At 39.1% G+C, this 25,320-nt stretch overlaps 1 protein-coding gene across 2 annotated transcripts in view; it reads left to right on the top strand.

Annotated features, from left to right (window-relative positions):
* The window catches only part of UBE3C (ubiquitin protein ligase E3C), a 551,478-nt gene that overhangs the window by 15,075 nt on the left and 511,083 nt on the right, over positions 1-25,320 (top strand). Inside the window, exons 1-2 of one of the 2 annotated variants that reach the window (XM_053713825.1) lie at positions 19,204-19,276; positions 19,491-19,603. In XM_053713825.1, the coding sequence (XP_053569800.1) occupies positions 19,538-19,603 (66 nt within the window). In that variant the 5' untranslated portion in view covers positions 19,204-19,276; positions 19,491-19,537. Of the gene's footprint in view, positions 1-19,203; positions 19,277-19,490; positions 19,604-25,320 lie in introns of those variants that run through there. The other variant, XM_053713824.1, reaches the window with a different exon arrangement.

A 25,320-nucleotide genomic window follows, 5' to 3' on the forward strand; every position in this document is an offset into this window, starting at 1 on the left:
TGAATTTGTTCAATAAAAACTGCTAATTTGTAATATTGGCTAATTTTATCTTCATTTTGGTGGAAATTTTAACAAGGTGCTATACCTGCTAAAAAGGTTCTGGGGAGAACACTGATTATAACTATCCCTAAAAACCTATGGCTGTATGAATTCCTAAAAATGCTAGTAAAGATAAACATCTTGTAACCAACATACTAATAAAGTGTAAATCATAGTTTTAAAAAGTGTTTTTTCTCTCTCTCTATAAATGATTTGTAAAGTATTTTAATTAAATGTTACCTTATATTGCCCCATTTTCATTCTACACTTTGCAGTCTGCATGACCTATTAAAATTAAATGGACGTTCCAGCCAAAATTTTAATTCACATGGATGCATTCTAGTTTTTAATAGAAGCAATTTTGCAATATACATGTATTAGAAAAATGCTTCTAACAAAAGCTACAGCTGTTTCAAAAGTGTATTTAAGTATGCACCGTGCACCAGCATTTTAAACACAGCACTTGCTCAGATAGTCTAAGATGCTTGTGCCATCTGGTAATGACTCAATTTGTTAATCGCTGACATGATACAAGCCCCACTGGTGCTCTGAGCAGCTGCAGGATTTAAAATGCTGTTGCACTGAGAATATCGAGCTATGCTTCACATGCACGTGCAGAATAAAATGTTAACACTAAAACAGTGATAACTTTTACTAGAAGCATTTTTGCCAGTATATGTATGTTGTAAATATGTTTTTATTAAAAGATGTTATTCATCTACGAGCATTTACATTTTGACTGGAATGTCCCTTTAATACAGATGAGCTCCTGAGTGAAAACTATGTGCATTCTGCTTTTGAAGAATACCTCAGAATTTTGGCCCATTCGGTCATTTGTCAGATTCCAGGCTAGACTAGTGCTGAAATTGTGCATGTTTGCTAGTTGCATTTGTTTTGTTTGTTACTTTCAACACCAAAAAAGTGGCAGGGAACAGAGGAAAGTGGGACTTCCCCTGTTCAGTCCTGAAAGAGTATTACTAAATGATTGATGCAAGGGACAGCAGTTCATAACCCATCTACATTGTAAACCTTAGGCATTAAATTCCATGCAGGCTTTTCCAATCCACTTTTAACCTACCATAGGGAGGTCGGAGACCAAGAAAAGCTCTGCCATTTTCTTTTGGACAGTGCAGTTGTGTGTGCCTCTGTCAGCTATTTCTCATTGTGTGTGCTGTTGGTGGGGGGGAACCTTTGTGTGCTGAATCAGATTGTATAATTGTTTAGTGTTACAGATTTTTAGCATTTCATTATATATTGCAAATTTGCAGTGGGGGTATTGCTGCCATGACCCCCTACCTTTAAAATTATTATTTTTTTACTCTGGGAAATATTTTGTGCTTTTTTTTAAAACTAGTTTAATTGAAGCATTACAGCATTGGTAGTGAACAAACAGAACTTAATATATGAATCATCTCAGATTTAGCTAGAGTTTGGGTAACCTGGTTATCTTAACAGTAAACAAATTAAATGATACAATATAACTATTCAGTCCCAAATTATAAAGAAGAGAAATAAGTAAAAAGAAACATGTATTTATTATATATGAAAGAGCAATGTCAGTCGTACTTTCTTCTGCTAAATGTTGTAAATCAGAGTTTTAGTATCATTTAGGACCACGTAATACAATAGATTTGCTTAATCAACAAATGCATGATAAAAAGACAATGCATAGCACTTAGGGGTCGATTTATCAAAGGCTTCGCCAGCTTTTGCCCCCCTACCGGGGAGATTGACAGCTCCTGCTCGCGCATGATTAGCTGTGTGCAGGCAGAAGGGCGGCGTTGCACAAGAGCGCAAAATTGCATTCAATACGGAATTCAGCCCACCAGAGGTGAGCTCTGCCAGACAGGGGCACGTATGCACCCCCCTTTCTACCATAGCTTGATAAATCGACCTCTTAGTCTGAACTTTAAATACGTAGTAGATTTTTTTTCTGACAAACTTCAATGTTATGTCTATTTCCACTCCCCCCGTATCATGTGACAGGCATCAGCCAATCAAAAATATATATTCTGTGAATTCTTGCACATGCTTAAAACTCAAAAAGTGTAACTATAAAAAGTGTGCACATTTTTATAATGGGGAAATTTGTTTAACCCCTTAGTGACCAGAGCACTTTTCCATTTTCTGTCCGTTTGGGACCAAGGCTATTTTTACATTTTTGCGGTGTTTGTGTTTAGCTGTAATTTTCTTCTTACTCATTTACTGTACCCACACATATTATATACCGTTTTTCTCGCCATTAAATGGACTTTCTAAAGATACCATTATTTTCATCATATCTTATAATTTAGTATAAAAAAAATGATAAAATATGAGGAAAAATGGAAAAAAACACACTTTTTCTAACTTTGACCCCCAAAATCTGTTACATATCTAAAACCACCAAAAAACACCCATGCTAAATAGTTTCTAAATTTTGTCCTGAGTTTAGAAATACCCAATGTTTACATGTTCTTTGCTTATAGGGCCATAAATATAAGTAGCACTTTGCTATTTCCAAACCATTTTTTTCCAAAATTAGCGCTAGTTACATTAGAACACTGATATCTTTCAGGAATCCCTGAATATCCCTTGACATGTATATATTTTTTTTTTTGTAGACATCCCAAAGTATTGATCTAGGCCAATTTTGGTATATTTCATACCACCATTTCACCGCCAAATGCGATCAAATACAAAAAATTGTTCACTTTTTCACAAATTTTTTCACAAACTTTAGGTTTCTCACTGAAATCATTTACAAACAGCTTGTGCAATTATGGCATAAATGGTTGTAAATTCTTCTCTGGGATCCCCTTTGTTCAGAAATAGCACACATATATGGCTTTGGCGTTGCTTTTTGGTAATTAGAAGGCCGCTAAATGCCACTGCGCACCACAAGTGTATCATGCCCAGCAGTTAAGGGGTTAATTAGGGAGCTTTTAGGGAGCTTGTAGGGTTAATTTTAGCTTTAGTGTAGTGTAGTAGACAACCCCAAGTATTGATCTAGGCACATTTTGGTATATTTCATGCCACCATTTCACCGCCAAATGCGATCAAATTAAAAAAAACGTAAAATTTTTCACAATTTTAGGTTTCTCACTGAAATCATTTACAAACAGCTTGTGCAATTATGGCACAAATGGTTGTAAATGCTTGTCTGGGATCCCCTTTGTTCAGAAATAGCAGACATATATGACTTTGGCGTTGCTTTCTGGTAATTAGAAGGCCACTAAATCCTGTTGCGCCTCACACGTGTATTATGGCTAGCAGTGAAAGGGTTAATTAGGGAGTTTGTAGTGAGCTTGCAGGGTTAATTTTAGCTTTAGTGTAGAGATCAGCCTCCCATCTGACACATCCCACCCCCTGATCCCTCCCAAACAGCTCCCTTCCCTCCCCCACCCCACAATTGTCCCCGCCATCTTAAGTACTGGCAGAAAGTCTGCCAGTACTAAAATAAAAGGGTTTTTAAAAAAAAATGAATTTTTTTAGCATATTTACATATGCTACTGTGTAGGATCCCCCCTTAGCCCCCAACCTCCCTGATCCCCCCCAAAACCGCTCTCTAACCCTCCCCTCTGCCTTATTGGGGGCCATCTTGGGTACTGGCAGCTGTCTGCCAGTACCCAGTTTACAATAAAAAATGCTTTTTTTTTGTTTTTTTTGTTTTTTTTCTGTAGTGTAGCTTCCCCCCACAGACTAACCCCCACCACCTTGCTTATTGTTTAAAATTTTATTTTTGATATATTTTTTATTTCCCATTTTCTGTAGTGTAGCGGTTCCCACCCGCTCCCTCCCCGTGCACGCGCCCGCCCCCACCCTCCCGTGCACGCGCGCGCGCCCGTGCGCGCCCCCAGCCACCCCCGCCCACGATCCCGCCCCCCTTCACATCCACATGGCCATCGATGGCCGCCACCCGCCTCCCGGTCCGGCTCCCACCCACCAACGCAGGTAGCCACCGATCTCCGGTGCAGAGAGGGCCACAGAGTGGCTCTCTCTGCACCGGATGACTTAAAAACGTTATTGCAGGATGCCTCCATATCGAGGCATCACTGCAATAACCGGAAAGCAGCTGGAAGCGAGCAGGATCGCTTCCAGCTGCTTTCCACACTGAGGACGTGCAGGGTACGTTCTCAGGCATTAACTGCCTTTTTTCTGAGGACGTACCCTGCACGTCCTCAGTCGTTAAGGGGTTAAAATTGCTGCTCTATCGGAATCATGAAAGTTTAATTTTGACTTGAATGTCCCTTTAAGCTTAGCTATCTAGAAATAGGTTTGCCAAGGGAATAAGGATAATGGGAAAGATGACATAGGGAAATATTATGAAGTATTGAGGTTTTCAATGTAGGAAGCCTATAAATTCTGTATCTAGAAAAAATGTGTCCAATATTTGATATTTATGTGATATTCTTCCAATTCTAAAGACTCAGCAACTCTCGCCCTCCACATGAATAGAGTTGTTCCCAGTTTTTGGCTATTAAAAACCTGGCACTGTTGGCTATTCATTTAAAAAGTTTTTTTTTAGCTGGGGAGGATTGAAACTTGGGGAGAAGAAACCAGATCAAAGGGTCTAAAGGAAACTGCTGTGCAAGAACAGATTCCTTTTGTGCTATTATGGCCGTCCAAAATTTGTATATTTGGAGGCACCACTACCACGTGCGACCGATCCCACTGTTCACGTACCCGCGTCTCCAACATCTGATACTTTTTGGGAGAAATAATAGCTACAGTTTCTGAGGGGAGAAATACCATCTATGAAGAATTTTATAATTTTATTTCCACCATTAATGAGGAGACTGATGATGACAGAGTTTTGTGCACTTTTTTTTTTTTACTCTGGCAGGGATTTATTTTCTATAATTGTTTAGTGTTAAAGAGTTGTGTAGCATTTCATTTATATGTTGTAGTGAGGGGGGGGGGGTTACTATACTGGTAGGGCTCCTGTCTGAGCCCCGCCTTTAACTTTGCTCTACAGACTAGGCTTAGTTTTAGTTGTAGTGTGTGTATGTATATGTGTAAATATATATATATATATATATATATATATATATATATATATATATATATATATATATATATATATATATATATAACATTATATTTGCTCATATAATTGAAATATTTTTTTATTGCATTGGAGGCACTGTAGGCTCCTGGCAGTCTGCTCTATAGGCTCTGCTGTGTTTTCTAGCACCATAGTAGCATACCTTTTTCATTTGGGTGTAAATATATATACTGAATGCTAAGGTATCTCACAGCGCTAACACAAAATTCCTACTAGCTCCTAGGTACTGGAAGGGTACCTAGCTACCCTTAAATGAGTACTATAAAATAGGAAAGGGACCTAGGAGCGCCAAAAGTAGGCGGAGGAACTAGAAGTGGGCTAATAAATATCAAAATCAAAATCGGGCCCTCAATTAGCAAGTGGTCCAATATCATTCAAATTAAGTAAAAAAATGGATACAAACCATTAACAATATAAGGTACAATTTAATCAATTAAGGTACAATTTAAACAATTAAAACATAGATAAAATCATGGATCCATGGTACAGTAACATCAATGACATATAAAATTAGCATATGATAAAAACAATACGTTAAAAAACAATACGTTAAAAACAATCTGATTAAATGATGCTGGTATGGGCAAGAAAAATGGGCAAGAAAAGATGTCAGTGGGAACCGGGTTCCCTATATAAGGTGCGGATGTGCCTCTAAAGAATTATTCCAAAAAATAGGTAAAAGTGTGCGTAGGGGGGGTACCCCCTCAAAAAATGAACAGTGCCAAAAATTGTGACTGTGATAATCCAAAACACAGAAAAAACAAAATATCAAATATCAAAAGTGTGAAAAAAATTGTGTAGAAGGCTGTATATAAATGTGTCCGTGTAAAAAGATCGTGGAAAAAACGGTGATAAACAATGTCAGTAAAATAAAGATCCAAATAGTATGTGTGTTGTTAGGCAAAATTTCCTTCAGTTTCCTCAAAGGAAGGTTCCAAACAATATGATGATAGTGGGTGAGGGAGTGTCCGGTAAAACCTGGTTGTAGTCCCTATATCCAATCTGTAAAAGAAACATACAATAGTGCAATAAAGCTAATGGATATGTGTATATAATAGGAAAAAAGCTCACCAAATTGCCAACGCGTTTCGGCCCAAAACTGGGCCTTTTGCAATTTGGTGAGCTTTTTTCCTATTATATACACATATCCATTAGCTTTATTGCACTATTGTATGTTTCTTTTACAGATTGGATATAGGGACTACAACCAGGTTTTACCGGACACTCCCTCACCCACTATCATCATATTGTTTGGAACCTTCCTTTGAGGAAACTGAAGGAAATTTTGCCTAACAACACACATACTATTTGGATCTTTATTTTACTGACATTGTTTATCACCGTTTTTTCCACGATCTTTTTACACGGACACATTTATATACAGCCTTCTACACAATTTTTTTCACACTTTTGATATTTGATATTTGATATTTTGTTTTTTCTGTGTTTTGGATTATCACAGTCACAATTTTTGGTACTGTTCATTTTTTGAGGGGGTACCCCCCTACGCACACTTTTACCTATTTTTTGGAATAATTCTTTAGAGGCACATCCGCACCTTATATAGGGAACCCGGTTCCCACTGACATCTTTTCTTGCCCATTTTTCTTGCCCATACCAGCATCATTTAATCAGATTGTTTTTTACGTATTGTTTTTTAACGTATTGTTTTTATCATATGCTAATTTTATATGTGATTGATGTTACTGTACCATGGATCCATGATTTTATCTATGTTTTAATTGTTTAAATTGTACCTTATATTGTTAATGGTTTGTATCCATTTTTTCACTTAATTTGAATGATATTGGACCACTTGCTAATTGAGGGCCCGATTTTGATTTTGATATTTATTAGCCCACTTCTAGTTCCTCCGCCTACTTTTGGCGCTCCTAGGTCCCTTTCCTATTTTATAGTAAATATATATACTAACAATAATTTCTCAGTGGCTGGCTATTGCACACAGTGCTCTATACTTATCTGTATTACATATATTAGTAATACTCATTTAATTGAAACAATATTTGTTATTGCAGTGGGGGTATTGTGGGCCCCTGGAAGTTTGCTCTATAGGCTCTGCTTTGTCGTCTAGCACTCGAGTATTGTACCTTTTTTATTTGGGTGTAAAGTACTTAGCTGCTTGTCCAAAGGACTCTAAGCACTTCCTTGTTCTCCTCCCTTAGGGGTGTATTTTTGGGGTTTGTGTACCAGAGGCCTACCTAGTTCTCCTCTCCTGCCCATCTTGCTTTGTAATGGTCATCACCAGTTAAATCCAAAAATTGTAGTGAATTGTTGGCCGAGAATATGATTTTGTAGTACGCGTGTGATTCTATATACCCCATACTGTGCATGTGCCCTGGAGCATGCATTTACCTCACTAATATGCAAAATAGACATTTGATACAGCAAAATCATTGACTGCATTAATTTCAACAAGCCCTCTATAGAGGTGGTTGTTTGCTTTGTAAAGTTCATAAAAAAACCTTTCAGCCAGAACTACAAATCTCATTTTCTTCAAATAAAAGGATTTGTACAATATTAAAGGGACAGTCTACAATAGAATTTGTATTGTTTAAAAAGATAGATAATCCCTTTATTACCCATTCCCCAGTTTTGCATAACCAACACTGTTATATTAATACACTTTTTACCTCTGTGATTACCTTGTATCTAAGCTTCTTCTGACAGCCCCCTGATCACATGACTTTTTATTTATTATCTATTGACTTGCATTTTAGCTGTATTGTGCTAAAATTTAAATAACTCCTCGAGCGTGTTATCTATATGGCCCACATGAACTAGCAGTCTCCTGTTGTGAAAGGCTAATAAAAAGCATGTGATAAGAGGCTCTCTGTAGTGGCTTTGAAACAGGCAGACATTTAGAGGTTTAAATGTTATAACGTATATTAATATAACAATGTTGGTTGTGCAAAGCTGGGGAAAGGGTACCGTAGTAAAGGCGTTATTGATCTTTTTAAACAATATCTATTTTAGTGTAGACTGTCCCTTTTTAACTTTTATGTACAGTTTGAAAACTTTCTATTGCTTTTTCTGTGACTGACCAGACTTTTAACATACTACACCATGTGGAAATGTTATTTTTCACCCGGACACCCAATGAACACGTTTTAGAATTACTTCAAACACCTTACTCCAGTGCTTGACAAATATGTTCAAAAATTAGGAGCCAGTAAGAATATTTAGGAGCCAGGCATATTTTTAGGAGCCAGACAGTTGAATTTGTATATAGATATATGGAGAATAACCCAAAAAGTTAGGAGCCAGGGGTAAAATTCTAGGAGCCAGTGGCTCCCAGGCTCCTGGGTTTGTCGAGCCCTGCCTTACTCTCATAGAGACAAACTGCAATGGGCAGTGATAAATATTCACCATTGTTTTGGGGAACCACAGGTGCAGCAGCAATGCACTACTGGGAGCTAGCTGCTGATTGATGGCTGAACAAATGTTTCTTTACAGTTTAGTACTAATCTGTCATTGGCTAGCTCCCAGTATTGCATTGCTGCTCATTTAACAAAGGATACCAAGAGAATAAATCAAGTTTGTTAACAGAAGTAAATTGAAAAGTTATTTCAAATTGAATGCTCTTTTGGAATCATGTCCCTTTTTAATAGTGTGTTGTTTCTTTATGGAAATTGAAAGGGTTCCTTGTGTGTTTTGGGTTGAGAACTTTAGTGCACTTTGAAAAATTGTTGATCTGTTGATGTTGAAACAGTAAATTAAAGGTTAACTCTTTACACAGCACATCTGTTATGAAAGCAGAGATATTGAAATGAGCAGATCAGGCAAGAAGAGTTACCAAATGAAACAAGGTCACATGACCTAAAAGGACAGTAACAGGCAGATTAGTACTAAACTGTTAAATTCTTCATGTTGGAATGTGACGGTACATAATCATGACATAATTTGTGTGTGTGTATATATATATAGTGATATCAGTGATGTGCAGTGAGGTCAGAGGCTGGTGAGGCACTAGATATGATACGCCGGAGAAACACATGTACAGAGGGCTGCAAGTACCCCCAACAGGGCAGGTTTAAATGATAGCTAAACCAGTGCACAGGTGACATAATCAGGTGATGGGTGAGAGTAAGTTAGTAACCACTGAGTTACTGATCAGCTGATTACTTCACCTATGCACTGATTCAGCTATAATGAAAACCTGGCCTGTTGGGGGTACTTGAGGACCATTGTTGAGAAACACTGCACTAAAGCACCAGCTCATCGGAAATGTATTGATTACCTGGAGAATAAAGCACACACTCTCTGCTCACATACACACTCACACAATTCTGTGGCACAGTGCCAGTTACTAAGCAATTAGAATGATACACAATCTCTTTGCTACTCACTACTGTATTGTAAAAATAGAAATAATTTACCATACAAGTTTTACACAAAGGACAAGTTATCAATACTGCCAACACAGCTGCTGCAATATGGTGTTCAAGAAACGCACTTGCACATACCACTTAGGTATGCTCTTCAACAAAGGACACCAAAGGATACAAAAAGAATGAAGTACATAATAATAAAAGTAAAATAGAAAGTTTATTTATTTATTTTTTGTGTGCAATTTCTATCTGAATGATGAAAATGTAATTATGACTTTCATGTTCCTTTCAAAAACAAATTTGATTTGCTGACATGGGGCCAGTAACAGTTGATGCTAATTCTCAAAATATAAATAACTAGAAAAGTCTATTAAAATAGCATGCTCTACCTCAATCATGAAAGTTTAATTTTAAATGTCTCCCTTTGACTATGTGTTTAACCAGTTACTTTACAGTGGCATTATTTCTAAAAACATTTAACTGCAATAATTACATATATTTTTTTAAATGACTCATTATCTCCTTTTTATTAATATAAACTTGTATAAAAGCAGCACATATTAAAAACACGATGCAACAGCTTTAGATTGATTTGTGAATTACAAGTTAACAGCAGTCTTTAAATAAATGGAGGCACAGAGACAAATAAAAATAGATACTGCATCCTCTGACTGAACAGACATAACATATATGGAGTTTGTACCTAATTAAATCAAATAACCATGAAAAAGGGAGCCTTAGCAATATTCATTGTCAAAAACTTTAATTTAAATAATGTGGACACTGCACGCTTAGCTTCAAACTCTGGGTTTTAAATTATGGATTTAAATTTGAATTGACCCTTTGACTTCCTGTCAGTATTGGGTTATGCTCACTTACTGTCCCCCTGTTAATGAGCTGTATCTGAACACAATTTGTGAATCACAAGAGATGTAGAATACTACTTTACTCTTCTGCTTGGGTTATGCTCACTTACTGTCCCCCTGTTAATGAGCTGTATCTGAACACAATTTGTGAATCACAAGAGATGTAGAATACTACTTTACTCTTCTGCTTGGTGTCATCTGTTCTTAGGTTACCTCAGCTTCCAGTTGTGTCACATGACCCTGCTCACTGCATCCTCCTTCTGATTAATCTATATATCCTTCACTTGCTAGGAGGCATCAAGAGGGGTGCCTCCTATTGGTCCCAATTTTTGCTGCTAATATATTGACAGAACACAGGTGGCGCTGCAGCACAACTTTTCCTTTGACTCATGTACTGCAATGGAGAGAAGCGTTCCTGTACCTGCCTCTCCATAGCATTACATAGGGGGGGGGAAAAATGATTTTTTACTTTTTTGTTGTTGTTTTAATTAAAATTTAATTAAGCTTTGGCCACATATGGCAGGGTAGGCACTGCCTCCTATGAGTGCACGTCCCTTATATATATATATATATATATATATATATATATATATATATATATATATATATATATATATATATATATATATATATATATATGTGTGTGTGTGTGTATATATATATATATATATATATATATATATATATTCTCTCTCTTCTCTCTCTCGATAGAACATGCAATTTTAAATAACTTTTCTTCTTGTATTATAAAATATGCTTTGTTTTCTTGGTATCCTTTGAAGACTAAACCTAGGTAGGTGTTGGTAGGAGTTTACGAACATGCATGTGTCTATAGCAGTTTTTCTAGCAATGTTATACATATTTAAAAACACTGATGCCATAATGTTGCAAACACTGCTGCCAGATGGTGTAAGACATGTGCACTCTCCTCAGCTCTCCTAGTATTACTTTCTAATAAAGGATACCAAGAAAACTAAGCTAAATTGATGACAGTTGTAATATGGAAAGTTGAGTTTAATTTTGACTTTACTGTTCCTTTAAAGGGACAGTAAACATAGAAAATAATGTTATATAATTCTGCACATAGTACAGAATTATATAACATTTATATTAGTGCTAGATTTATAGAACCTAATATTGCCTGCAAAGTTTTATTAAAAAATACTGTTTTCCAGATCCGCTTTCTGTGCTCTTCTGAGCGGGTCTGTTTTCTCTTGTTAAGTGTATCCAGTCCACGGATCATCCATTACTTGTGGGATATTCTCCTTCCCAACAGGAAGTTTCAAGAGGATCACCCACAGCAGAGCTGCTATATAGCTCCTCCCCTAACTGTCATATCCAGTCATTCTCTTGCAAGCCTCAACCAAGATGGAGGTCGTAAGAGGAGTGTGGTGTTTTATACTTAGTTTATTCTTCAATCAAAAGTTTATTTTTAAATGGTGCCGGAGTGTACTGTTTATTTCAGGCAGTATTTAGAAGAAGAATCTGCCTGCGTTTTCTATGATCTTAGCAGAAGTAACTAAGATCCATGGCTGTTCTCACATATTCTGAGGAGTGAGGTAACTTCAGAGAGGGAATGGCGTGCAGGTTTTCCTGCAATAAGGTATGTGCAGTTAATATTTTTCTAGGGATGGAATTTGCTAGAAAATGCTGCTGATACCGAACTAATGTAAGTAAAGCCTTAAATGCAGTGATAGCGACTGGTATCAGGCTTATTAATAGAGATACATACTCTTATAAAAATGTAATATAAAACATTTGCTGGCATATTTAATCGTTTTTATATGTATTTGGTGATAAAACTTATTGGGGCCTAGTTTTTTTCCACATGGCTGGCTTGAATTTTGCCTAGTAACAGTTTCCTTAGGCTTTCCACTGTTGTAATATGAGTGGGAGGGGCCTTTTTAGTGCTTTTCTGTGCAGGTAAAAATACTGACAGAGACATTCAGCTTCTCTCTGCATGATCCAGGACATCTCTGGAGGGCTCAAAAGGCTTCAAAGTCGTTTTTGAGGGAGGTAAAAAGCCACAGTAGAGCTGTGGCAGTTGTTGTGACTGTTTGAAAAAAAAACAAACAAAAAAAAAAAAACGTTTTTGTCTTTTATTATTCAGTTTTGGGTATTAAGGGGTTAATCATCCATTTGCAAGTGGGTGCAATGCTCTGCTAACTTGTTACATACACTGTAAAAATGTTGTTAGTGTAACTGCCTTTTTTCACTGTTATTTCAAATTTTGACAAAATTTGTGTTTCTTAAAGGTGCAGTAACGTTTTTTATATTGCTTGTAAACTTGTTTAAAGTGTTTTCCAAGCTTGCTAGTCTGTTTAAACATGTCTGACACAGAGGAAACTACTTGTTCATTATGTTTGAAAGCCATGGTGGAGCCCCATAGGAGAATGTGTACTGAATGTATTGATTTCACCTTAAACAGTAAAGATCAGTCTTTAACTATAAAAGAAATATCACCAGAAGATTCTGACGAGGGGGAAGTTATGCCGACTAACTCTCCCCACGTGTCAGACCCTTCGCCTCCCGCTCAGGGGATGCACGCTAATATGGCGCCAATTACATCAGGGACGCCCATAGCGATTACCTTGCAGAACATGGCTGCAATCATGAATAATACCCTGTCAGAGGTATTATCCAGGTTGCCTGAATTAAGAGGCAAGCGCGATTGCTCTGGGGTTAGGAGAAATACAGAGCGCGCAGATGCTGTAAGGGCCATGTCTGATACTGCGTCACAATATGCAGATCATGAGGACGGAGAGCTTCAGTCTGTGGGTGACATCTCTGATTCGGGGAAACCTGATTCAGAGATTTCTAATTTTAAATTTAAGCTTGAGAACCTCCGTGTGTTGCTTGGGGAGGTATTAGCTGCTCTGAATGACTGTAACACAGTTGCAGTCCCAGAGAAATTGTGTAGGCTGGATAAATACTATGCGGTACCGGTGTGTACTGATGTTTTTCCTATACATAAAATGCTTACAGAAATTATTAGCAAGGAGTGGGATAGACCGGGGGTGCCTTTTTCCCCACCTCCTATATTTAGAAAAATGTTTCCAATAGACGCCACTACACGGGACTTATGGCAGACGGTCCCTAAGGTGGAGGGAGCAGTTTCTACTTTAGCAAAGCGTACTACTATCCCGGTTGAGGACAGTTGTGCTTTTTCAGATCCAATGGATAAAAAATTGTAGGGTTACCTTAAGAAAATTTTTATTCAACAAGGTTTTATTTTACAGCCCCTTGCATGCATTGCGCCTGTCACGGCCGCGGCGGCATTCTGGTTTGAGGCCCTGGAAGAGGCCATCCATACAGCTCCATTGACTGAAATTATTGACAAGCTTAGAACACTTAAGCTAGCTAACTCATTTGTTTCTGATGCCATTGTTCATTTGAGTAAACTAACGGCTAAGAATTCCGGATTCGCCATCCAAGCGCGTAGGGCGCTATGGCTTAAATCCTGGTCAGCTGACGTGACTTCGAAGTCTAAATTACTCAACATTCCTTTCAAGGGGCAGACCTTATTCGGGCCTGGTTTGAAGGAAATTATTGCTGACATTACTGGAGGTAAGGGTCACACCCTTCCTCAGGACAGGGCCAAAGCAAAGGCCAAACAGTCTAATTTTCGTGCCTTTCGAAATTTCAAGGCAGGTGCAGCATCAACTTCCTCCGCTTCAAAACAAGAGGGAACTTTTGCTCAATCTAAGGAGGCCTGGAAACCTAACCAGTCCTGGAACAAAGGCAAGCAGGCCAGAAAGCCTGCTGCTGCCTCTAAGACAGCATGAAGGAACGACCCCCTATCCGGCGACGGATCTAGTAGGGGGCAGACTTTCTCTCTTCGCCCAGGCGTGGGCAAGAGATGTTCAGGATCCCTGGGCGTTGGAGATCATATCTCAGGGATATCTTCTGGACTTCAAAGCTTCCCCTCCACAAGGGAGATTTCATCTTTCAAGGCTATCTTCAAATCAGATAAAGAAAGAGGCATTCCTACGCTGTGTGCAAGACCTCCTAGTTATGGAAGTGATCAATCCGGTTCCGCGGATGGAACAAGGACAGGGTTTTTATTCAAATCTGTTTGTGGTTCCCAAAAAAGAGGGAACCTTCAGACCAATTTTGGATCTAAAGATCTTAAACAAATTCCTCAGAGTTCCATCTTTCAAAATGGAAACTATTCGGACCATCCTACCCATGATCCAAGAAGGTCAGTACATGACCACAGTGGACTTAAAGGATGCCTACCTTCACATACCGATTCACAAAGATCATCAAGGCATAGCGGTGGCTCCGTATCTAGACGACATCCTGATACAGGCGTCAAGCTTTCAAGTAACCAAGTCTCATACAGAGATAGTTCTGGCATTTCTGAGGTTGCACGGGTGGAAAGTGAACGAGGAAAAGAGTTCTCTATCCCCACTCACAAGAGTCTCCTTCTTAGGGACTCTTATAGATTCTGTAGAAATTAAAATTTACCTGACGGAGTCCAGGTTATCAAAACTTCTAAATGCTTGCCGTGTTCTTAACTCCATTCCACGCCCTTCGGTAGCTCAGTGTATGGAGGTAATCGGCTTAATGGTAGCGGCAACGGACATAGTGCCATTTGCGCGCCTTCATCTCAGACCGCTGCAATTATGCATGCTGAGTCAGTGGAATGGGGATTACACAGATTTGTCCCCTCTGCTAAATCTGGATCAAGAGACCAGAGATTCTCTTCTCTGGTGGTTGTCTCGGGTACACCTGTCCAAGGGTATGACCTTTCGCAGGCCAGATTGGACAATTGTAACAACAGATGCCAGCCTTCTAGGTTGGGGTGCAGTCTGGAATTCCCTGAAGGCACAGGGATCGTGGACTCAGGATGAGAAACTCCTTCCAATAAATATTCTGGAGTTAAGAGCGATATTCAATGCTCTTCTGGCTTGGCCTCAGCAACACTGAGGTTCATCAGATTTCAGTCGGACATCATCACGACTGTGGCTTACATCAACCATCAAGGGGGAACCAGGAGTTCCCTAGCGATGTTAGAAGTCTCAAAAATAATTCGCTGGGAAGAGTACCACTCTTGCCACCTGTCAGCAATCCATATCCCAGGCGTGGAGAACTGGGAGGCAGATTTTCTAAGTAGTCAGACTTTCCATCCGGGGGAGTGGGAACTCCATCCGGAGGTGTTTGCTCAGTTGATTCATCGTTGGGGCAAACCAGAGTTGGATCTCATGGCGTCTCGCCAGAACGCCAAGCTTCCTTGTTACGGATCCAGGTGCAGGGACCCAGAAGCGACGCTGATAGATGCGCTAGCAGCGCCTTGGTTCTTCAACCTGGTTTATGTGTTTCCACCGTTTCCTCTGCTCCCTCGACTGATTGCCAAAATCAAACAGGAGAGAGCATCGGTGATTCTGATAGCACCTGCGTGGCCACGCAGGACTTGGTATGCAGACCTAGTGGACATGTCATCCTTTCCACCATGGACTCTGCCTCTAAGACAGGACCTTCTGATACAAGGTCCTTTCAATAATCCAATTCTAATTTCTCTGAGACTGACTGCATGGAGATTGAACGCTTGATTCTATCAACGCGTGGCTTCTCCGAGTCAGTCATTGATACTTTAATACAGGCATGAAAGCCTGTTACCAGGAAAATCTACCACAAGATATGGAGTAAATATCTTTATTGGTGTGAATCCAAGACTTACTCATGGAGTAAGGTTAGGATTCCTAGAATATTGTCTTTTCTCCAAGAGGGCTTGGACAAAGGATTATCAGCTAGTTCCTTAAAGGGACAGATTTCTGCTCTGTCTATTCTTTTGCACAAGCGTCTGGCAGAGGTTCCAGACGTCCAGGCATTTTGCCAGGCTTTGGTTAGATTTAAGCCTGTGTTTAAACCTGTTGCTCCCCCGTGGAGCTTAAATTTGGTTCTTAAGGTTCTTCAAGGAGTTCCGTTTGAACCCCTTCATTCCATTGATATTATACTTTTATCTTGGAAAGTTCTGTTTTTGATGGCTATTTCCTCGGCTCGGAGAGTCTCTGAGCTATCTGCCTTACAATGTGATTCTCCCTATCTGATTTTTCATGCAGATAAGGTAGTTCTGCGTACCAAACCTGGGTTTTTACCTAAGGTGGTTTCTAACAAGAATATCAATCAAGAGATTGTTGTTCCATCATTGTGCCCTAATCCTTCTTCAAAGAAGGAACGTCTTTTACATAATCTGGACGTAGTCCGTGCCTTGAAGTTTTACTTACAAGCTACTAAGGATTTTCGTCAAACATCTTTCCTGTTTGTCGTTTACTCTGGACAGAGGAGAGGTCAAAAAGCTTCGGCAACCTCTCTTTCCTTTTGGCTTCGGAGCCTAATAAGCCTAGCCTATGAGACTGCTGGACAGCAGCCCCCTGAAAGGATTACAGCTCATTCTACTAGAGCTGTGGCTTCCACCTGGGCCTTCAAAAATGAGGCCTCTGCTGAACAGATTTGCAAGGCTGCGACTTGGTCTTTGCTTCACACTTTTTCAAAATTTTACAAATTTGATACTTTTGCTTCTTCGGAGGCTGTGTTTGGGGGAGAGGTTCTTCAGGCAGTGGTTCCTTCCGCTTAATCCTGCCTTGTCCCTCCCATCATCCGTGTACTTTAGCTTTGGTATTGGTATCCCACAAGTAATGGATGATCCGTGGACTGGATACACTTAACAAGAAAAAGCATAATTTATGCTTACCTGATAAATGTATTTCTCTTGTAGTGTATCCAGTCCACGGCCCGCCCTGTCCTTTTAAGGCAGGTCTAAATTTTAATTAAACTACAGTCACCACTGCACCCTATGGTTTCTCCTTTCTCTGTTTGTTTTCGGTCGAATGACTGGATATGACAGTTAGGGGAGGAGCTATATAGCAGCTCTGCTGTGGGTGATCCTCTTGCAACTTCCTGTTGGGAAGGAGAATATCCCACAAGTAATGGATGATCCGTGGACTGGATACACTACAAGAGAAATAATTTATGCTTACCTGATAAATTTATGTTTTTTACACAGAGCACATCTGGCCAGCTGTCTAGTCACAGCCCGGCCTGACTGCGCCATTGCTGTCTGACAGCGGGAGCAAGCTGCACTGAGTGTAATGGCTCAGTCGGGCCGGACTGTGACTAGACAGCTGGCCAGACGCGCTCTGTGTAAAAAACCAGACCCGCTCAGAAGAGCACAGAGAGCGGTTCTGGAAAACAGTATTTTTTAATAAAACTTTGCAGGCAATATTAGGTTCTATAAATCTAGCACTAATATAATGTTATATAATTCTGTACTATGTGCAGAATTATATAACATTATTTTCTATGTTTACTGACCCTTAAAGTTGTGTTTTTCACACGATTTACACTTTTATTGTGTTATTTCTATGGTAATGTGCGGTCAGACTATTGGTATGTTTTAAATGGTTATTTCAGTTAATCATGCTGATCACACAGTTGTCTGTGCTTCTTTAATAACACCATGGAACATTGCTACAGTTACCAGGAGACAGTTTTGAGTGATCAGTGCTTCTGCTAACTATTCCTACACTACTCCTGTTAACAGACTGATCCTTGTTAATAGTTGTGGCTTTAGGCCCCTCATTTTTATCGAATAAAAATCTTCCTTTTATTCTCTGCCTTGAAATTATTGACTGTATGAAGCTTTTGCTTTCCATCTAGAAAATGAAAGGAAAGGCTCTTAGGAATGGGACGGGAGGGAAATGAAACATGTATTGTTTCATTTCTACTGTATCCAAGAACTAGTTTTAGTTAAAAATAAATAAAAAATTCAGCCATATAGCTAACTAGCCTGATTTAAAGGGACATGAAACTCAACATTTTCCTTTCATGTTTCAGATAGAGCATATTATTTTAAACAACTTTCAAATTTACTTTTATTATAACTTTTGCTCCATTTTTTGGTATCCTTTATAGAAAGAGTACCAATACACTATTGGGAGCTAGCATATCTGAACCATGAAAGAACAAAAATGCCTTTTATTTCCCTTTAAGGACAAACTACAAAAGTAACTTTGCATGATATTTGTGGACATGAAACCAAGTCTACTCTCAATAGGTCAGACAGTGGACTACAAGAACAAGTTTAAGTCAGTGCTGTTTCTGTTGGTGTTTTATCTAATGCATAATAACTTTAAACACTTCATTAAAAGACCTGGTCCTCCTTTATGTGGAGCAATGTAACAATGAATAAGGTGCCTTTTTTAGCATCTGTGTTTATAATTTTCTTTACTCTCTTGCTTATGGTCAACAGTACTAGGGCTTTACATTCCCAGCCAGTTTTGCTTACATATTATATTATTATTACAGGTCTCAGAATTTCCACTCTTTACTAGCCATTGGCGAGTGGAAATTTAATGGTGGCGAGTGAAAGTTAGTGAGTGAAAGTTATTGAGTGAATGTTGTAAATAGCAAAGGTAGCACATTTGCAAAGTTTGCACTCCTATTGCATGACACACATTTCGGGCTATGTGCTAAAAATATTATCAGAAGGGAGATTATATATCCTAGAAAGGGCAGGGATGTTATTCCTCTAGGGCTGTAGGAACACCATTATTGCTTAGACTGTTACTTCTGAGAGGGTAAATGGGGCATAGAGAGAGAGATTAGAGAGGAAAAGTAAAAGTGGCGAAGAAGAAAGCTTTACGAGAGAGTGGAGAAAGAAAAAAGAAAGTAAAAATGTATGAGAGAGGGGAAAGAGTGTAAAGAGAATATATGGATTGAGAGATAAGGGAGAGGGTAAAAAGAGAGAATAAAGAGAGGAGGGAGGGGAGAAAGATACTTTAGAGATAGAAGTGAAAGATGATAATTATTAAAAGAAAATCTCCAGGTCTGCTATGACCTTCCATGATTGTCAGCACTTTCTCTACTCTCTCACTTCAACAACTTCCTATTTCTTTTCAGCTGTTGTCTTACCCATAACCACCAAGTTGATGATGCTAACTGCTATGCACTTATATTTTTAATCTATTATTGTAAGTAGCATTATTAATTTGCTATGGTATAAAATAATATTAAAAATGACTGCACAATAATGTGTTTCACAATGACTAAACATATGCAAAGAGGGGGTGGAGTAGTGGGTGTGGGCAGGTAGTGGTTAGGATCAGAAGTGGCGAGTAACATTTTAGCCTGGCTAGTAGATTATGACCTAAAATTTTGAGCTCCGATTATTATTTTATTTTTCAGTGTTCCCTCTGTATCACCAGATCTTTTAGATGGGATAAACTGTAACCATGTTCAGCTTTGAGGGAGATTTCAAAACAAGGCCGACTGTATCACTCGGGGGAGCGAGTAAAAAGGTAATATATCTTAATTTTATCTTTAATGTCACTGTAATTAACATCTACACCAACCTGTGTTACATTGTGACTGAAAGGTAGCAGGCGGGTAACAGCAAATTCAATATAATTTATTGTATAAGACAAAAAGAGGTGACGTTTCGGGACCTTATCCCTTAATCATACCAGATGGTATGATTAAGGGATAAGGTCCCGAAACGTTACCTCTTTTTGTCTTATACAATAAATTATATTGAATTTGCTGTTACCCGCCTGCTACCTTTCATGTATTTTTGAGGAATTGGGCAGTGGTCCTTGGGTAACGTGCAAGCCTGAGTCAGTGTGCTGAAGTGTTTTTCTGCTTCATTACATTGTGACTGACCAGTGATCTATAAATAACAACCGTGTTCCATGGTGTTCATCTTTAGCAGGAGAATTGTTGGCAAGAAGCAGACATTTGCTGTTTGTCACAGGACCTTGGGGTAGATTGTGAAAATAATCTTTTGAGTTAGTGCTGTCATTTAATATTCACTAAAGTTAATTTCTGTTGAGCAGTTTTGGTATGCTTGTTAATGGGTAGTGCTTATCTCCCAGTATGATGTGTGACAATGGTAAGGCCATTATATAGGACAGTTTAGGTACCGTGTTCGTAAAGCTAATATAAGGGTTTGTGGTCTTCTTCTTATAAATGTTAATCGGACAGTATAGCAACTTTTATATATTCCAAGTATACATCTGGTTATCTCAACATTGCAAAGGATATTCATACAAAATATATATTTTATAAGTATTTTAAGCATAATTTACTATGTTTTGCAGTCTAGGACACACACCTGTTGAAAAACATTTTGTATTTCTTTTTATCCTGCTTAAATGATCAGCTTTTGTTTTCAGCTATTAAAGGGCCATAATACCCAAATGTTGAAACACTTGAAAGTGATGCAGTATAGCTGTAAAAAGCTGACTAGAAAATATCACCTGAACATCTCTATGTAAAAAAGAAAGATATTTTACCTCAAAAGTTCCTTAGTAGCCACATCCCATTGTAAAGGACTTCTAAGCAGCAAATCAGTATGTCTGTCCCGGGACAGCTAAGGGGTTGAGCCTCGTGCACTCTCATGTTATTTCCCTATTCAGTTTCAAGGAGGAAGTTTACTTTGAAATCTCATGAGATCACAGTAAAAGAGTTCATGACCTCAGCACTATTGATGCTGATTGGCTGCGGTTCATTGCTTCATTTTTTATTTTTTTTTACCTGCAGCTGAAGTATAATTTTTACACAGAACTTACTCTGCTGAGCTGAGGAAATTGTGAGGTAAAATATCTTCCTTTTTTACATAGAGATGCTCAGGTGATATTTTCCTGTCAGCTTTTTACAGTTATACTGCATCAGTTTCAAGTAATTTAGCATATGAGTATTATGTCCCTTTAAGTGTGATGCTGTAGACCACAGAAGCGGTGAACCGAACCACAATAGTAAAAATCATTAGAAAACAGAAAAAGGTTGTACCCTTAAGGTGTTGCATAATAAAAAATAACTTTTATAATAATAATTTTTAAAAATACATTAAAAGAAGGCTCAATAAACAGTCTTATACTTATAAAGTCCCATCTTAATCATTTGTCTTTAATTAAGCACAAATGGGGGCATGAAAGTTCATCAAGCCATATTGCCATATATTTTTAAAAGATTAGAATAATAGTTTTCTTTCCTATGGCATGGAGAGTCCACAATGTCATTCCAATTACTAGTGGAATATTCAACTCCTGGCCAGCAGGGGGAGGCAAAAAGCACCCCAGCAAAGCTGTTAAGTGTAACTTCCCTTACCCATAACCCCCAGTCATTCTCTTTGCCTCTGTCAATGGAGGATGTGCGAAGTTGGTGTCTGAAGATATAATCCTTTTATGGGTAATTTTCCCTACAAGCAAGGATTGGGGTCTAGCTGTGTCCATGTCAATCTCTTTAGTAAGAGTAGTGGTGGGTTTTAGCAGTTAAAGGCGGCAAGGTTGTCTTTGCTTTACTCTTAACACTTTGCTACCCCTTATTGCAGAGTTGGTTACTCTGTTCTTTCTTTTCCTACAGGTCCAGGACATGGAGTGAAGTACCTGCCACACCTTTGGAGCAGCATCTGTCTTGCATTTGGATCTAAGGTAAGTGCATTTGCCTTTTAGGTACAGATGGACAGCAGCACTTAAGACGTTAATCCTCATTATCAGATCCATTTGGGACATAATAATCCTTATCAGTTAAGGATTCATATGGGGACAATTCTTGGCACTTATAATCCAGTAAGAGACTTAGGGAGTTCACTTGGCTAAGGGATGCAAGTGGTTAATGATAGAGGATTTCCTTTATTATATGACCTATCATATTATGCTTCTGTTTTTTCACTGTGAGGCTCCTTCGCGCACTTTTTTTTCTAATGGCGCAGTTCATTTGGGTCCCGCTCATGTGACACCTGCACTTCCGGTTTTCGGAGCGGAGTCGTTGAGGAAGATAGTGAAAATTTTCCTACACAGCTAGAGGCTTCTCGTCTCGGCTGCAGCTAGATGGTTGTTTCTAGCATCTACCCGGATCGTTTAAAAGGAGAGGGTCTCTGCAAAGAGGGTTCTGTTTATTCCTCTTACTAGTGGGCTGTCTTCTGGCCGGTAGGAGCTTAGGCAATCTGAGGTTGTTTTCAATACAATCGACCATCTATATTTATTATTAAATTTGATGTTTAAATTTCATATTTTCCCTTGATGATAATTTTTTTTTGGGTATATATTTAAAAAAAAATAAAAAATTTTGACATTGCTAGTGGGACCTGTTCTACTATAGCTATGGATTTAGAACAGGATCAATCTATCTCTATGGATAAATGTTTGTGTTTAGAGGCCCAAATTGTCCTGCCTGTGCAATTTTACTCCTCATGTTTAACTAAAACTTTAAAATTTAAGGAAAAGTTACTTCCTTCTGAGCCAAGTGATTCTCAGGATAATGCTGTGCGAGACATGCCTCAGCTTTCTCCTCAAACGTCCCAAGCCTTAGTTGTTTCTTATACTGTGCCTTCTATGTCCTCTCAACCACCTAGGGGTGTTTATTTACCTGGGGATTTTACTGCTGCAGTTTCAGCTGTGTTGACAGCTTTCCCTTCCTCGGGTAAGCGTAAGAGTAAATCTAAACATTTGCCTGATAATAAGGCTTCTGATTCTAAGTCTGCATTAGTCAATCTTTGTCAATTGTCTGATGAGAAAATACTTCAGTAGCTTCTGAAGGTGAAATCTCAGACTCTGACACTTTAGCAGAAAAATCTTCACTATCTGAAGAGGTTAATTTTAGATTTAAACTTGAACACCTTCAGTTACTACTGAAGGAGGTTCTAGCTACTTTGAATGACTCTGAACCTTCGGTTGCTGTCAAGCCCACAAAATCTTCTAAACTGGATAGAGTTTACGATTCTCCATCTTCTGAGAAGGTTTTTCCTGTCCCAAGGAAGATGTCTGAAATTATAGCTCAGGAATGGGATAAGCCAGGGGTTCCTTTTTCCCCTTCCCCTGTTTTTAAAAAGATGTTTCCTTTTGCTGACTCTATTTGTAACTCGTGGCGCACTGTGCCTAAAGTAGAAAGAGCTATTTCTACTCTTGCTAAGAGAAATACCATTCTTATAGAGGATAGTTGCTCTTTTAAGGATCCAATGGATAAGAAGCTAGATACTTACTTAAAAAAAGATGTTTATCCATCAAGGATTACAGTTGCAACCTGCAGCGAGTATTTCCACGGTTGCGGGAGCAGCATCTTTTTGGTGCGATGCCTTGTCTGATCTTATTTCAGAGGAAACTACGATAGAGGAGATCCAAGATAGGATCAAAGCTCTCAAACTGGCCAATACCTTTTATCTGTGATGCCAACATGCAGATAATTAGACTGAAATCTAAGATGTCTAGCTTCACTGTGCTAGCCCGCAGAGTTTTGTAGTTAAAATCTTGGTCGGCTGATGTTTCTTCAAAAGCCAAGCTTTTGGCTTTACCTTTATAAGGGTAAAACTCTGTTTGGACCTGGTCTGGCGGAAATCATTTTTGAGATTATGGGTGGAGAGGGATCTTTCCTACCTCAGAACAAGAAGAATAGACCTAGGGGTTGACAGTCTTCTAATTTTCATTCCTTTCGCATTTTTAAGGGACAGAAGTCCTCCTCTTCCTCTTCCAAACCAGACCGATCAAGGTCCACTTGGAAATCCAGCCAGCCCTGGAACAAGGGAAAACAAAACTCGTTCCGCTGACTCTAAATCAGCATGAAGGGTCCGCCCCCGATCTGAGTTTGGATTAGGTGGGGGGCTGGCTTTTTTCCGCAGTCTTGGATACGCGGTGTCCAAGATCCATGGGCTGTGGACAAAGTATCCCAGGGTTACAGAATAGGATTTCTTCTGTCAAGATTATCCTCAAGAAATATAGAAAAGCGGTAGTCCTGGAGAGTATAGTTAAAACGTCTTTATTTCAAACTCAGATTAAAAACGAATGGCAATCACAAGTAAAAACATCACAGGTGTGGCACTGTTTGGCTTACGCGTTTCGGCTGGGAGCCGTAGTCATAGCCTATAGTGCCACACCTGTGATGTTTTTACTTGTGATTGCCATTCGTTTTTAATCTGAGTTTGAAATAAAGACGTTTTAACTATACTCTCCAGGACTACCGCTTTTCTATATTTCTACATTTTGCCAGTGTATCCTGGACTGTTAAGCTGTGGGGAGGTGTGTGCGTGCAGCAAATAGTTATTGGTGATTCTTCAGCATCAGTACTTTCCACGGATTGGTTACTGCTGATTGACGCTTTGACTAGCCAATAGGATCCAGCGCTCATCGAAGAGGAGAGACGCTGTACATCCGCAGACCCACGAGGACGCCAAGCAGCTGAGCCGGTGAAGAAACGAGCACTCGGAGATGGTATAAGGTACCCGTGCATCGTAGATCCCAAAGTGTCCGGTATAGTAAGCAGGCTTGGGCAACAGTGGGGGACTTATTTTGACCAATTCGCCTATGCAGTTACCTATAAAAGTTTCCTTAAGCTGTCATACAGTTTGGAATACACTGCACTATTAACTATTAGCTGACCTCAAGTGGTTTTTCACGCATTTGTTTTAGCACTACTGAGTTCCTTCTTTTGTATGTAAGATTATCCTCAAACCAGGTAAAGAGGGAGGCCTTCTTAAATTGTGTCAAGGACCTATCCTCCCTGGGAGTTATTGTACCAGTCCCTCTAGAGGAACAAGGTCTAGGATTCTATTCAAATCTATTTGTGGTTCCCAAAAAGGAGGGAACTTTCTCTTGTAAGGTGTATCCAGTCCACGGATCATCCATTACTTGTGGGATATTCTCATTCCCAACAGGAAGTTGCAAGAGGACACCCACAGCAGAGCTATCTATCCCATCATAGATCTAAAGTGCTTAAACAAATTCCTCAGGGTTCCGTCCTTCAAGATCGGAAACTATTCGTTCCATTCTTCCATTGGTCCAGGAAGGTCAATTCATGACAACCATAGACCTGAAGGACGTGTATTTACAAGTTCCCATTCACAGGGATCATCAGTTTCTAAGGTTTGCCTTTCCAGTTTGTTGCCCTTGCGTTTGGTCTTGCCACAGCTCCCAGAATATTCACAAAGGTTCTGTGAGCCCTTTTGGCAGTGATCAGATCCCAGGGAATTGCTGTGGCACCATATCTAGACGACATCTTGGTTCAGGTGTCCTCTTTTTCAACTAGT

The sequence above is a fragment of the Bombina bombina genome, chromosome 5 (genome assembly GCF_027579735.1).
Source record: "Bombina bombina isolate aBomBom1 chromosome 5, aBomBom1.pri, whole genome shotgun sequence".
In the NCBI taxonomy this organism is placed as follows: Eukaryota; Metazoa; Chordata; class Amphibia; order Anura; family Bombinatoridae; genus Bombina; species Bombina bombina.